General features: G+C 37.4%; 6 protein-coding genes across 6 annotated transcripts; 3 read left to right on the top strand and 3 right to left on the bottom strand.

Annotated features, from left to right (window-relative positions):
- Positions 1-154: 154 nt before the first annotated feature.
- Positions 155-4,682, top strand: TVAGG3_0811070 (cilia- and flagella-associated protein 65 family; the record flags this gene model as incomplete). Its single annotated transcript, XM_001583417.1, has 1 exon — positions 165-4,682. The coding sequence occupies one exon, from the start codon at positions 165-167 to the stop codon at positions 4,680-4,682; it is 4,518 nt and encodes a 1,505-aa protein (XP_001583467.1).
- Positions 4,683-5,791: 1,109 nt separating this feature from the next.
- Positions 5,792-6,601, top strand: TVAGG3_0811080 (glycine-rich protein family; the record flags this gene model as incomplete). The annotated part of the gene is made up of 1 exon (XM_001583418.1): positions 5,792-6,601. The coding sequence occupies one exon, from the start codon at positions 5,792-5,794 to the stop codon at positions 6,599-6,601; it is 810 nt and encodes a 269-aa protein (XP_001583468.1).
- A 424-nt stretch (positions 6,602-7,025) lies between these two features.
- Positions 7,026-7,639, bottom strand: TVAGG3_0811090 (ubiquitin family protein family; the record flags this gene model as incomplete). Its single annotated transcript, XM_001583419.1, has 1 exon — positions 7,055-7,639. The coding sequence occupies one exon, from the start codon at positions 7,637-7,639 to the stop codon at positions 7,055-7,057; it is 585 nt and encodes a 194-aa protein (XP_001583469.1).
- Positions 7,640-7,901: 262 nt separating this feature from the next.
- Positions 7,902-8,831, top strand: TVAGG3_0811100 (ubiquitin family protein family; the record flags this gene model as incomplete). Its single annotated transcript, XM_001583420.1, has 1 exon — positions 7,903-8,802. The coding sequence occupies one exon, from the start codon at positions 7,903-7,905 to the stop codon at positions 8,800-8,802; it is 900 nt and encodes a 299-aa protein (XP_001583470.1).
- Positions 8,832-9,190: 359 nt separating this feature from the next.
- On the bottom strand, positions 9,191-10,387 carry TVAGG3_0811110 (glycine-rich protein family; the record flags this gene model as incomplete). The annotated part of the gene is made up of 1 exon (XM_001583421.1): positions 9,206-10,126. One exon carries the CDS (start codon positions 10,124-10,126, stop codon positions 9,206-9,208), a length of 921 nt encoding a protein of 306 aa, XP_001583471.1.
- A 98-nt stretch (positions 10,388-10,485) lies between these two features.
- On the bottom strand, positions 10,486-14,328 carry TVAGG3_0811120 (transcription initiation factor TFIID subunit 1 family; the record flags this gene model as incomplete). The annotated part of the gene is made up of 1 exon (XM_001583422.1): positions 10,636-14,328. One exon carries the CDS (start codon positions 14,326-14,328, stop codon positions 10,636-10,638), a length of 3,693 nt encoding a protein of 1,230 aa, XP_001583472.1.
- Positions 14,329-15,128: the final 800 nt, after the last annotated feature.

Consider the following 15,128-nt stretch of genomic DNA (forward strand, 5'->3'; position numbering starts at 1 on the left):
AATTGGAAATCATAATTAAATATACTTTGTTCATGCAAGAATGTATGGAGAGTAAGGTTCACTGATATTGATTTTTATTCAGGTTTTGATGGACAGGCCTTGGCTGTCATTTTGTATCCATAAAAAATGAAATTCGGTACTAAATTACAAATACGTTTTTTTCAATGCGTCCTGCTGGAACTCCAACTTTATCAATACCGGACAGTGCCGACTTTGGTTTCTGTCCAGTTGGTGAAACAGCAACGTTTGAAATAACAATCAAGAATACTACTCGTGAAGAAACTGAATTCGTTTGGCTATTTAAAGATCCATTCAAGATTTCTCCATCACATGGAACAATTGCCGGCAAGAAAACACAAACACTAACAGTTTCATTTTTACCTGATACAGCTACTCGCTTTGATGGAACTATCATTTGTCGTTTCGGTAAAAATTTACTCGAATCATCAGAATTAAAGGTTGTTGGTGTTGCCAAAGTACCACATATTTCGCTCAGTACAGAGAACATTGACTTTGGTCGTGTACCAAGTGGTGCAAAGGCAGTTCAATCGTTAACAGTCCATAACTCTGCCCCTGTACCTGCCACTGTTGAAATTGTTTCTGACTTCAATCAATTCCAAGTACAGCCTACTAAAATTCATCTTCAGCCTGAAAGTACTGCGAGCGTTAAAATTCAATTTCACCCAACAAACTTTGACTTCTTCGCTTTTGCTAATATCAACTTTACTACTGCTGGCGGCAACTCTGCTTCCATGCGTTGCAGTGCTTACGTTACAGGCCCAGAAGTCTCAATTGACAAGAATTACATTAATCTCGGAAATGTCCAACTTAAATCTAAGTCATCAAGTATGTTGAATATCCAGAACCACTCAGATCGTCGTGTTTTCTTCCAATTCATGATCGAGCCAACATCTGCATTTTTCTTCGAGCCAAATCAAGGTATTTTGGCACCAAACTATTCTAAGTCTATTCGTATTACATTTACACCTCAATATCCTATTGCTTACTACAGAAGAGTTACTCTTTTGATCCATCAGCATCATCCTATTGCAGTTGATGTCTTTGGCTCAGCCTACGACACATTTACTATTCCACCTCGCCTGAAGATCTCATCGATCGAAGCAAACCGCTGCATTATCGCTCAAGGTTTACAGAATAAGCCACCACATTTACTTCCTAAGATTACGAACCCACAATTACCATCAGTTGATTACATTTCAGCTGATCTTCGTCGTAATGCATGCACACTCCAGTCTGGTGCCCATCTTTTCGACGAATTATTCTCTCATTCAGATCTTGTTACGATGAGTGCTTCCAACTTCGAGTTCGGACAATGCGTACGTGATGTATCCCCTGAACCACAGATCCTCACCGTCAAGAACAACACAGATGCCCCATTAACTCTGTTTTGGCAAACTAATTCCGACGGTTTGGTCTCTGTCGAGCCAGCAACAACAGAAATCGCCAAACATCAGTCCGCAGAACTCAAAGTCAAGTTCAATCCACTCCTTGAGTTCCAATTCATGGGTGCGACGATCGAAGGTTTCGCACAATACAAAGAAATGCGAAACAAGAACATCGTTGAGTTCCCAACGATTCCTTTCTTGTTGTTACCATTTGTCAATGGCCATACAATGGATGATGTCACGTCATTCATCCCAACAATGTTCACAAGCCACAAAACTCTTGTTTTCGCAGGTTCGATCGCCGGAGATTCGAATTACCAAACTTTCTTTGTTGAAAACAGAGGAGATTGTGCATTTAAGTTCGACGTGAGAGTCATTGAAGCCGAGAAACCGGATAAAGGTGCATTGACATCTTCTTCTGCCGCTTTCTCAGTTTATCCACAAGTAGGAACAATAAGAAAAGGATCTTTCCAGATTTTCGTTGTCAGATTCTCTCCAGCACAAAGAGGACATTACCACGCACAATTGTTTGCACAAATCAATGATTCCCCTGCAAACAGTTTCTCTGTTAATCTCAAAGGCGATGCAAGTGTTCCTGCTGTTTCATTCTCAACAATGGGAACTCTTTTCTTGCATCCTGTTTCTTTGGGATCGATTTCCTCCCAAACAATCAAAATCACAAATGATTCAAGTGTTCCAATGCGTTTGGAATGGAAGATTCCTTCCGTTTACTCGAATCTTTTGATTGTCAAGCCACAGACATCCGAAATCAAGTCACACGAAATCATTGACTGTGTCTGGGAATTCCATCCCGATGCTGTTGGTGAATTCCGTGTCGAAGTTGTCTGTAACGTTCAAGCATTGGCTGGATCTTCTCATGCATATGTCGCCAAGCAATTGTTACCTTACATTGTTGGCAATGACGGCATGAACAATGATCCAAGCTTGTTCTCTTCCTTGAGAACTGTTCAACACTATCCATTGACAATTTGCACTTTAGTTACAGATTGTATTGTCAATTCGAAGCCACAAAACATCGATTTCGGATTTGTCAGAATCAACAGTGCAGCTGTTTCAACACTTTCCATTTCGAATCATTCAGATTCGCAGATGCACTTCTTACTGCAATCTTCTTCCCCTCAGAAATTGTTGCAGTTCTCTCCAGCTGATGATGTTTTACCACCGAGATCTTCAAGAGAAGTCGAAGTCAGATTCACTCCGAAAACACCAGGAGATGTCACTGATTCAATCCTTTGCTCCCTCCTCAACGAATCAATTTACCAACAGGATTGCGCTGGCGAAAAGAAGAAGTCAATCGAAAAGTTGATTGTCAAGAGTTCTGTATCAGAAATCTGCAAGATTTCAGGTATTGGATGCTTCCCGCATTTATCTGTTGTCGATGTTTTCTCTCAGAAATACAGTCGATCATTGATCTGGGAAAACTGTTCTTGCAACGCAATCAACGATGAAATGAACTTGCTCGGCTGCAATTCATTGACAGATGACTTGAAACAGTTCGTTGTTGACTTCGGATTCGATACAGTTGATGCAGAACCAACATTGATCTCCATGAGATTCAAGAATGTTGGACACATCGCTTTCAATTTCAGCATCAACTTCCCTAACGATGTTTCAATTGATCCTGAATACTGGGCACTTCCTGATGAGATTGACCCGAACCAACTCAAGCAGGACCAGATCATGCAGGCGAAACTCTTCAAGGTAAGTGAAAAGAAGTTCCATCTCGAGCCAAACGAGTCATGCAATGTCACATTCACTTACTCCCACAAATTCGTTGAATCCCATCAATTACCTGTTGTTTTGTCTGTTCAAAACGGAAGAATCATCAAATTACTTCTCAAAGGAACAACACTTGATCCATCTCTTCCTTACATTGTCAACTATCGCCCTGTCTTCGATCTCCAGCCTGTTCCAATCGGTGCAATGGAGCCTGCTGTCCAACTTATGCAGATCTTCAATGCTTCATTGACAGAAGCAGACTTCAGAATCGATTTGACACAAGTACAAGAGTGCAATGAGACAAACCACAACTTCGAGATCTTCAAGTGCTTGAATCCAATGGGAACTGTCAGACCTCGTGGCTTTGCAAACATCCAATGGATATTTAAGCCATTGGAAGCAATCCAATACGAAGTTTCCATTCTCTGTGTTGTTTCAAACGGAAACTCATTCACTGTAACATTGAGAGGCCGTGGTGTACACACAGATCACGAGGAATGCGCTGTTACATGGGAGACAGCACCTCCTAAGTCGTTGATCATTGAAGACTGCTCTCCAGTCACTTTCAGTGAACAATATTTGATGTTTGGAGACATGCCTGTTTTCGCAACAAAAGACAGAGTTGTCTACATGACAAACACATCAAATATGCCATTGACTTTCGATACGGAGTTGCTCAGTGATTGTGTTAAATTGGAGCCAAGTACAGGAACTCTTGAACCGCATGAATGCCGCAAGATGATTTTAACAATCAACGCACCACAATCTCCAATGATTTACTCCAATTCAATTCCAATCTACTTCTCAGAGCCAAAGGCACCAATGCAACGTCAGCCAACTGCTGCAGAACTCGCAGACGAAGAGCAAATCTTATACTGCGATCCTCCAATTGACACATCCAATGTTAGAAGCAGTAGAATTGGAGCTTTGCAGTCCCTCAGAACAGGAGGAAGAACACAGAACCCCGACGAATGGAAGTCTGTTGGAGAAAGAACTCTCGAATTGTCTCAGAAGACAAAGAACATGAATGCAAGACTTTTCTCAACACACATTGGAAAACGTGGAACAGAAGTTCCTAAAGTCGATGCACCAAAGTATTCCGCAATACAGTATATCGATATTGCTTTCAACGCAATGACAAAGAACGAATACAGAGAGAGATACGGAAGCCTCGATACTTACTTCTTCGCACCAGAAAACTCTACAAAAGCAGAACCAAATGCTCAACATCACGAAGAAGTTGCTGAAGTCCTTGGAGCAATCATTGATGAAACAATTGCTGATGCACAATTGAAGGACTTGTCAATGAAGGGAGCACAGGAGAGAAGATTGCACATCCCTCTTTTCAGTCAGTTGTACCAGAAGGATCCAGAAATCAACGTCCCACAACAAGACGCTCCTTCTTTGGCTGACGCAGAAAATGTCGAGGAGATTCTCCACTCAATTATCGATGAAATCATCGATGAGGCATCTGCTGGTAAGTTCAAGCTCGACAAGGAAATTATTCAGGTATCTGGTTTCAAACAATTAAACTAAATGTTAATAAATGATTTATTTTGATATTAATGATATAATTTTTTGATGTCTTTTTTGCAAATAAATAATTATATTCACGTTATTATACTGTTCTATTCCAGCTCTCTCAGTAAAAGCACTGCATGATTTAGTTAACTAATTTCCGTGAATTTTTGGTAAATAGCAAATATCAAATTCGGATACTATTAAGAGAGTATTTTCACGATTACATGTTTGCCAATATATATTTGTTTTTTCGATTAAAGTTGGCTTTGATTTCTTCTTTTTCTTTTGTTTTAGGCATCTTTTCAATTGGGATTGCGTCATGCGACAAGTGTCAACACAGGATTTCATGAATCTTGCTTTCTGGCGTTTTGCAAGTTTAAGGCTCCAATTAATCATATCTAGAATTTTATAAAAACATCCATAATTGTAAATGGGTTCTTTTTTGCAAACAGATTTGGAATCTCCCTTAAATAAAGGTTTAGGAGCAATTATTGTGCAAGAACATACGCTATTGTTCAAATGTCGCTATGGTTATGCTCTTCGCCAAGAATAATTGCATTACTCGCAATTAGATTCAAAATATTCAGGTAGATAAAATGATGGAATTACGCCTGATAATGCATCTCTTGTCTAATGAGAAGACTAATAAAGTCATCGTCTTATTAAGGCATGAAAATTTTTCCATTACACACAAAACTTTTAAATTTAAATTGTTTTCTAAATCTTTGAAAAAAAAATTCAAAGATACAATAATAAAATTTGTATTTTTGAATCTTGAGCCCATATTAATAATATCATAATTTTTGGTAGTGCATTCAAAATTCTGATAATTTCGATTTTTGAAAGCAGGGCCGAGTCAATCTCTAACTTTTTTCCTCATCTTTAAACTCTTTAGGCCGAATTTTGATTGCTATACTCAATGGAATTTCATTTATTATCTGTTAAATAATCCCTTTCATTAAACGTAGACGATTTTGATTCGAAGCTTCAAAAGATTAAATTAAATGTCGACCGCTGTTACTCAATTAAAAGTTGATTTCCCATACGGGAATTATACCTTTATTAATGGAGAAAATCTAAAGGATGGATATCAACCTATTTGCAGCATATCAAATTGTAAATTTATGTACCCTTGTAAAGACAGCATAACTTGCACACCAATACAGTTAGATCTAAAAGTTGGAAAATATTATTTTGAAGTGTATGGTGCGGCTGGCGGAAATGATAACTACGCCTATTATGATGCTTATGGAGGATATGCCGCACTTCAAGTTTCATTGCTTAAAGAAATACCTTTATTTTTATATATAGGAGGTAAAGGAGGAATGTGGCCAGCTATACATGAGGATGCCTTTAATGGCGGCGGTTGGGGCGGTTCTAAAAATTCCGGCGGCGGGGCCACTGACTTTCGATCTAAATTAGATGAGCTCAATTCTAGATTTTTGATAGCGGGCGGTGGAGGAGGAGCAGAATATGGAATTGGTGAATCATTTGGCGGCGGATTGATAGGTGGTAATAGGCACTATACTCCATATTCCGGTGCCAATCAAACGCATCCTGGAACTTATCGAGAAGGTGATACAATATATTCTGGAAGTTTTGGCTCCGGTTTCTCTCAAAAAAACTTAGAAATTAGAACCTATCCAGGTGGTGGTGGAGGCCTCTACGGTGGGAGTACTGCAGCTGGTGGATCTGGTTTTGTTTATACTGAAGGCAGATTGACCACTGAAATTATGGCTTTACCCCCCTCAATAAAAGTCGATAATCCTGAAATTGGTTATTCACGCAATACAGGATACGGATATGCTATCATTACATCATTGTCTCAATCTGAATGCAAGTGTGTGCAAAAATGCTTTTGTTCAAATGAACGTTTGCTTTTAAGGAATGTTCAAGCAGTTCCTTTCATGTATAGTTATTTGTTTAAATCTTAATTTGATAAAAAATTTACATCAGAAATTTATTAAGCCTTTTTCTTTGTTGACTAGCAAATTCTTTTGTGTGTACTTATAATTTTCTGACATGCTCTCAAAAAGTGTAATAGAAAATAAAACTTTCATGGGAAAATTAAGAGTATGTCAGAAAATGTTAAGTTTTATGTTATTCTCTGAACATAAAAACCCTGAGCTGAATTAAATTAAGTAATCACGCATAATCATTCTTTAATTTGATTCTCATGATTGAGAATAATATTGTTTATATTGATTTTATCTTATGAGTGATCTTGAAACATTGATGACAGACTTTATGCTCACTATTAAGATCTATCAATATTAAAATTTATTATATTTGTTGATTTATTTGTAATGTGAGATTAGTGTATTAAAAATGAAAATAAAGTTGATTTTAAAAAAGAAATTGCTTTTAGAAAAGTAAAATTAAAAATTTCAGTGGTTGTTGAAAATCTTTTCGAGTGCAAGGTTGATATTTCCGTTTGTTTGCTTGAGGATTGATATGTTTGTCTCTTTGTCGAGGAATCCCATCTCACCAAGTGTGTTCAACTGTTGTTCATACTTCTTCTCGAGGTTATCTTCTGTTCCATGAATCTCGACACCCTTGAAGACATCAATTCCGCTAGCACGAAGTCTTCTGACTGTCTCGATGAGGTTGTGAATGTCGCCAGATGCTTCTGCCTTCGCAATCATCTCGTCCATCTCTGGTGTGCGTTCAACACCTGTAAGTCTGTAGAAGTTTTCTCTCTCAGATGTCTGACGATCGTCTTCTTCGGAGTGCTGGCAGTCGCAGTTGAATGAGTTCCTGAGTATCTCGTTGAATTCATCGTTCTTCTGGAGTTTCTCTGCATCCTCTTTGAACTGTGTCATTCCTTGTGTGAATGTCTGAGAGAGGTTCTTCAACATTGTGATGATCTGCTTGAATGTCTCTGGGTGATCTACAAGCTGCTGAACAGCTGGGAGAACCAATGGATGTGCAGCGAGCATTGGGTATTTGTTGAAGAACAAAAAAATACTCATCGATCAATTTCAAAAAGTTTTATTCGGTTGGATTAAGGAAAGATTTCAATTATTTGTCAGAGTGGGTAAAGTTTGAAAAGAAAAATTAGTCACTTTTATTTTTCGATAATTGTTCAATTCAAATCAAAATTTTATGAAAGAATTATGATATTTTAAGACATTTATCATTATGTAACCATGAATATATTAGTTTGTTGATTTTTTTTTTCAATGAAAAAATTGTTCAGATGAAATTCAATTGAAAAGGAAATCATTTTTCAAGAATGAAGATCCAAATCACTGGCGAAAACACAGAGACATTCGAAGTAGGGGTAGACAATGCTAAGTCAACTGTTGTCGAACTCAAAGCAATCATTGCTTCAATCAAGGAAACAGATTACGATGATATGCATCTCTTCTTAAACGATAAAGAACTCGAAGACGAGAACACACTTGAGGAGAGCGGAGTACAAGAAAATACATCTCTCAAGATGATCAAGAATACTTCGTTCAATGATGCATGCTTTGGAGGCTGCCCATTCGACTGCTTCGACCCAAGCAAGATTCAAGAAATGTTAGAACAAGTCGAGAAAGATCCAAAGTTGATATATCAGATTATCAACAAATACCCAATGCTCGCTGCACATCCATTGGTTCTCCCAGCTGTTCAGCAGCTTGTAGATCACCCAGAGACATTCAAGCAGATCATCACAATGTTGAAGAACCTCTCTCAGACATTCACACAAGGAATGACACAGTTCAAAGAGGATGCAGAGAAACTCCAGAAGAACGATGAATTCAACGAGATACTCAGGAACTCATTCAACTGCGACTGCCAGCACTCCGAAGAAGACGATCGTCAGACATCTGAGAGAGAAAACTTCTACAGACTTACAGGTGTTGAACGCACACCAGAGATGGACGAGATGATTGCGAAGGCAGAAGCATCTGGCGACATTCACAACCTCATCGAGACAGTCAGAAGACTTCGTGCTAGCGGAATTGATGTCTTCAAGGGTGTCGAGATTCATGGAACAGAAGATAACCTCGAGAAGAAGTATGAACAACAGTTGAACACACTTGGTGAGATGGGATTCCTCGACAAAGAGACAAACATATCAATCCTCAAGCAAACAAACGGAAATATCAACCTTGCACTCGAAAAGATTTTCAACAACCACTGAAATTTTTAATTTTACTTTTCTAAAAGCAATTTCTTTTTTAAAATCAATTTTATTTTCATTTTTAATACACTAATCTCACATTACAAATAAATCAACAAATATAATAAATTTTAATATTGATAGATCTTAATAGTGAGCATAAAGTCTGTCATCAATGTTTCAAGATCACTCATTAGATAAAATCAATACAAACAATATTATTCTCAACCATTCAAACAAAATAATGAATGCATTTACTTCATTTGGTGATTTAATAAGATTAAAATCATAACTTTTGTTCTAATCACTCAACTTATTAAACTACATATCAATATAAATCAACTCAATTCAAGTTAAAAAAATTAGCTAACACAGAGAATGACTCAAATGAATTTTGTTGCTTATGCAGAAAAAAAAATATTTATTAATAACTATACATGAAAGGAATTGCGTGAAAATTCTTTAAAATAAAACGTTCTTTTGAACAAAAACATTTTTGCACACACTTGCATTCAGAAGAAGACAACGTAGTAATAATTGCATATCCCTGACCTATATTTCGTGCCCATCTTATTTCAGGATTTTCGACTTTTATAGTTGTAGGCAAATCCATGATTTCAGTGGCCAATCTGTTTTCAGAATAAACAAAACCAGAACCACCACCTCCATATGCCCAGCCATATAGACCCCCTCCTCCACCTGCGTAAGATCTACCCTCTAAGTCTTTTACAGAGAAACCATAGCCAAATCTTCCAGATAATGTGCCAGTGTATTCACGATAATAGATTCCTGGATGTGTTTGATTGCCACCAGAATATTTATTATAGTCGTAATCACCTCCAGTCAATCCGCCGCCGAAGCCATTATCAGCAGAACCATCTATTCCTCCTCCCCCACCCGCTATCAAAAATCTAGATTTGAGATCTCCTAATTTAAATCGAAAGTCAGTGGCCCCTCCGCCAGAATTTTGAGAATCACCCCATCCCCCACCATTAAATGTATCCTCACGTATATCTGGCCATATTCCTCCTTTACCTCCTATATATAAAAATAAAGGTATTTCTTCAAGTAAAGAAACTTGCAATGCCGCATAACCTCCATAGCCTTGTGACCTGATTATTCCATCATTTCCGCCAGCAGCACCATACACTTCGAAATAATATTTTCCGACTTTTAGATCTAACTGTATAGGTGTACATGATATGCTGTCTTTAAAAGGATATAGAAATTTACATTTCGAATTGCTGCAAACAGGTTGATAACCATCCTTTAGATATCTATCGTCAATAAAAGAATATTTCCCGTATTGGAAATCGACTTTTAATTGAGTAGAAGTGGATGTCATTTATATTAGATTTTTGAAACTTCGATTCAATATCAATATGTTTAATGATTAATGAGGTTATTGGACATATAGTAAAAGAATATGTCATGAGAGCTAGCAATTAAATTTGGTGTAAAGAATTGAAGATAGGAGTCGGATTGCTTTCAAAATTGAAAGATTTGTTTTTGAATTTTGATAAAATCTGTCAAAAAAATGTGTTAATGATCGGAAAACATAAAATTACATTTGGAACCCTAGAATTTCTTTTCAGAGATTGAAAAAAAAACTATTTTAAAATATTTCTGGACAATAACCATTTGTTAATTAAAAAAGAATAAGCAATTCATAGAATATAGATGATCAGAGTTTATATGTTCAGGAAATAATATAAAATGAATAAAATCTTTTTTGATATCCAAGAATTTCTATTTTTATAAATAAAATTACAAATAATAATATAGGTAATGACATTTTATATAAGAAATAAATAACAATAAATGAATATATACAATAAAAAATATTCTATAAAATTATTTTCTAATAACAGGATCGATTTCGTTTGCAACTGTATCGATTTCCTCTCTATTCTCTCTCAGGTACTCGAGGAACGTCTCCCAGAATAGCTCACCATATCTGTAAAGGTCAGGATTTCTGTCTTCGTTGTAAGTCTTGCAGTTTATTCTGATCTGGGACATTTCCTGGTAGAACTTATCGACAGTTGTGTAGACTTCGTTCTTTACGTTCCTTTCTATGTCCTGGAGACACATTGGAGTCTTAATAATCTTGTGGTAGTCAGGAACTTCCTTCTTACTAACTGGGTAGTAGAATATTTCCCATCTGCCATCGCCTTTGAGCTTGTTAACGACCTCACGAAGTAATTCGTTAAATCTTGTAACAGGAGACTTGGATCTTCTTGATCTAACGACCGTAACTGTTGGCTCTGCAATATCATCGTCATCTTCATCGCTATCTCCAAGGACAACGGCTTGAGATCTTCCGGATTTCTTCTTTGACGAAGAGGATGAAGAACTCGACTTAGCGTTAGCTGCAGCAAATTCGTTGTATCTTGTAGAAGCATCCACGATCTTTTTGATGATTTCTGGCTCCAATTGGAAAGATAATTGTCCATCTGGATCGGTAACGAGCAAAACCTGATGGTCGTAAGGGATATATCTTTGTACAGGTGTATTGTCGTTCTTCTTTATCCTCTGGGCTGTCATTGTTCTGCGTTTCTTATCTAATAGCTTCTTCCTCTGATCTTTAAGCATTACAGCCTCGATATCCTCAGCCCTTGTAATTGTCTTAGACGTCTGTTCGTTGTTGACTGGCGATTCGAGCTTCTCAAGATCAGCAATTTGATGAGGAGTTCTTCTCCACTGGATAGAGACCACTGGCCTCAAATTCTGGTCGAGGGATACATTGATAATCTTGGCAGCCTTCCTCTTAGGGCAATCTCCGAACCCTAATTCCGGCCAATTAATCATGAGAGGATGTGTGGCCAATCCATATGGAACCAGTTCAGGGGGGTCACCCCCTGAAATAATTGTAGTCTGTGGCTGGTCTTGGCGGTTTTCAGGAGTTAAATTATTATCATTTATATCTTCTTCCTCTTCTTCGTCTTCATCTTGTCTATTCATTTGCATGGCGATATCATCGAGAACTCTACCATCATCGAACGATACGGTTGCGGAGTTTGTATTGTTACTTGCGATGAAATTCAAATTATTCAAAAATGTTTCTTGGTAAACTTTCTTGTATCTCTGTACAATCGCAGCATTATCATTCCTTGGACCACGAGAGAAGTTCTCCGTGATGTTATCTTCTTTGCCATCTTGTGCTTTGCTGTTTGCCAATTCTCTCAAAAGTGCAACTTGGTTCCATCTACTTAATCTCTCGATTTCTCCTGTTGGAACACCCAAAGAAACGAGTTTATCGCGGAGTTCTCTAAGTGTTAAAGCTCTTAAGTCAGCTTTTGTGCCTGCGAGAGGTTTCTTTGGTGCAGGTTGAGGAGCTCCAGCTGAATTATCATGTTCACGACGAGATTTCGATCTCATGATTTGTTGGCCATCTTCTGTTCTTTGGATCTGCATCGCTTGGCCTTCGAACGCTTTAACGAAGTTCTCTGTTCTTGCCCATGGTGTTTTCATCAACTCAATCTCAATTCTTGCTGCCACTTTTTTGGTCAGTTCACCTTCCAATTTTTGGATTTGTTGGTAAACTCTTTTTGATCTTATCAAAATGTTTACACCTGATTTCTTCAAGTGGTAGTGACCAACAAGCATTGATTGGTATGAACAGACATCTTCTGGAGTGATATCGATCTTCTGGAACTCAGCATCCAAATTAATTTTCTCTTTAATTCTCCAAAAACCGTTTCCTTGTTCTCTGTAGAAATCAGCGAAATCTTTCAAAATGTTTCTGAGTTTTGGCTCATTTACGTCAGGGAAGAACTCTTTGATAACATTCTGAACTTGTATATGGTGTCTTCCTGGATATTGTTTCGTACCTCTGAAAATATTAATCAAAATAGCTTTGATGAAATTCAAATTGAATTTCTGTGCGTCTTTCGTTCCTGGCCTCATTACTTTTGTCCTGGCTTCCAAGAGACCTGCGCAGTAACACGCATCGATGTTCCTCAGATAGAAAACAGGTTCATCAAGTGATCTGACCAATAAAAAGTCTGTTGATTCAACGGGATGTTTCGCAACAGGAACATTGAACATGTTACATGATAAACATTGGACAGGCTCGTTCTTAGGGATCTCTCCGATGAAAGGAGATGCATGATCTGGATCTAATATCTGTATATGTTGGTCAAATGTCCTTGGATTGTCATTTGCATGTGCTTTGTGCCAAAATGTAACTAATGTAGATGCCATGCCGACATTTGTGATGAACTGCGGGTATTCTACAGTGTGTTCGACCACAATGATACCGCCACGACGTCCGGAAAGGTCATCCAAGTCTTTGAGGAAAGGAGATATCTGGGCATCAGGGTCGTCATCGGGAATTTCGTCTGGTTTCCAGGTAACTGTGTATGTAATACCTAGAATAGGTAGGGTGTTGACGTGCGGATGATGGAAATTCTCCAGATCTCGTAAATTTGGTTCGATAAGGACAAGATTTAATGCAGGATCGCTATGTTGTACGGCCTGGTGCATTCTGTTTTCCTTGGCAACTTTGAGCCTCGTGTAGTATTTCTCGGAATGGAAGGAAATTGAGTTCCATTCTAAAGGAGCTAAGCTTTTAGAGCTTTGGAACTCGAATCCATTGATTGTCTGTTCACGTTGCTCTGTAAATGTAATGGATTTGTCCGATCTATCGAGTGATAATGGTATATTTAATAATTTTTGGTCAATTGTGCCGTAATCGTTATGTAATAACGCTGAATTGATGTAAGGAGATTCCGGAGTTGGTGGTGGAGGTGGTGGTGTTCTGTATGTTGGCTGTGCGTAAAATTGATTTATTATTTTTTGCGGAAGATTAAATTGAAGGGCTGGTGCTTGAAATTGAGGTATAGAAACAGAAGGTCTCATCTGCGGCTGCATCAAGCGTGGATCTTGTTGTGGTTGCGGTTGTGGCTCCGGTTCTTTCTTTGTATTTGCTTTCAGGTAAAAAGCTTCAGCTTCGAATGTGATATTCTTATCAGAATCTTCATCAGCAGGTTTTTGCTCTTCTGTTGGCATAGGATTTGGCTGTATTATGCCTGAATTGCTTCTGGATAATTGATAATGAATAAGTTGGTTTTGAAGAGTTTTCGTCATCTGTACATTTACCATCGGGTTGATCTGAACGATGGAATTCATTCGTTGTATTGGCTGTGTTTGTTGGCGCATGATTTGAACGTGTTGGTGCTTCTGCTGTTGCTTTTGCTGTAGTGGTGTGTGCACAGAATGTAATGTTTCGAAATTTCGTTGATTTAATAATGTAAAATTAGGGAAACTATAATGTTTTTTCTCGGGAATATTCGTTTCTATTTTTTCAATTTCGGTTTCGTTTGAAGTTTGATGCGGAATTTCTTTTGGTAGTTTCTTAGGTAAGGGCAGAAGCCCTTGATTTGTCTCGTTTCGAGAAATAGCCTGTCTTCTATTTGGAATTCTCGACCGAAAATGGGTTTTCCACTGATCTGCCTTATAATTGAAGTCGACAAGAGTCGTCTGACTATTGTCGTACTCAATCAGCAAGGAATCATAAAGGCTAATTTTGCGGGAAACAGTGGACATTAATGATTGACGATTATTTTGTAAACTAGAAATATGAAACAACTTTCAAAAATTTTTTGTCTTATTTAGATTGATAATAGGTTTGACTTGTGAGTTCATATTATCAATAAAAAAATTGAATCAAAAAAAAATGATTGAAGATGAAGATCTTGAAACAACAGAAACTACAAATGTGGCAAATTCTATAAATATAAATATATTATGGTTACCTATTGCTGTTTCTATAATATGTTTAGCTTTAATGGTCATCATTTTGGCGTTTTTCATTTCTCAAAACCTATATAATCCAGATTTGCTGCCAACACTATCAGAATTAGCTCGAAAATATCCGCAAAATAAGATTTTCGCAATTGGTTTCTCAGTAGAAGGAATACTCATCTTCATTTTATCTTATTTTATCATTTCATCACTTAAAATACACGGAATTACATGGGCACCGTTTTTATACATACCCTCATCTCTCTCATCTATATCATTCATCTGCATGTCTTCATGTGGCTTAAATGATAACATTTTTGTGCATGGCCTATTCCTCGTGATGAGTTTTATCTTTATACTATTTTTTATGATCCTCGTCCACATCGGAATAATGAAGGCACAGCTCACAAGATTCCATAGATTCAAATTTTTATTAATATTATTTGCAACTCTAACAGTTATAGCACTTTCAGTTATCACTCCACTAGAAGAATCATATGTTACAACTTGTATCAAAGCAATTTCACAATACCTTTTAATATTTTGTGTTTTTCTTTATATTGGGCTATGGATTGTCGATTTACAAGAAATAGAAATCACCT

Source organism: Trichomonas vaginalis, chromosome VI (assembly GCF_026262505.1).
Source record: "Trichomonas vaginalis G3 chromosome VI, whole genome shotgun sequence".
In the NCBI taxonomy this organism is placed as follows: domain Eukaryota; phylum Parabasalia; order Trichomonadida; family Trichomonadidae; genus Trichomonas; species Trichomonas vaginalis.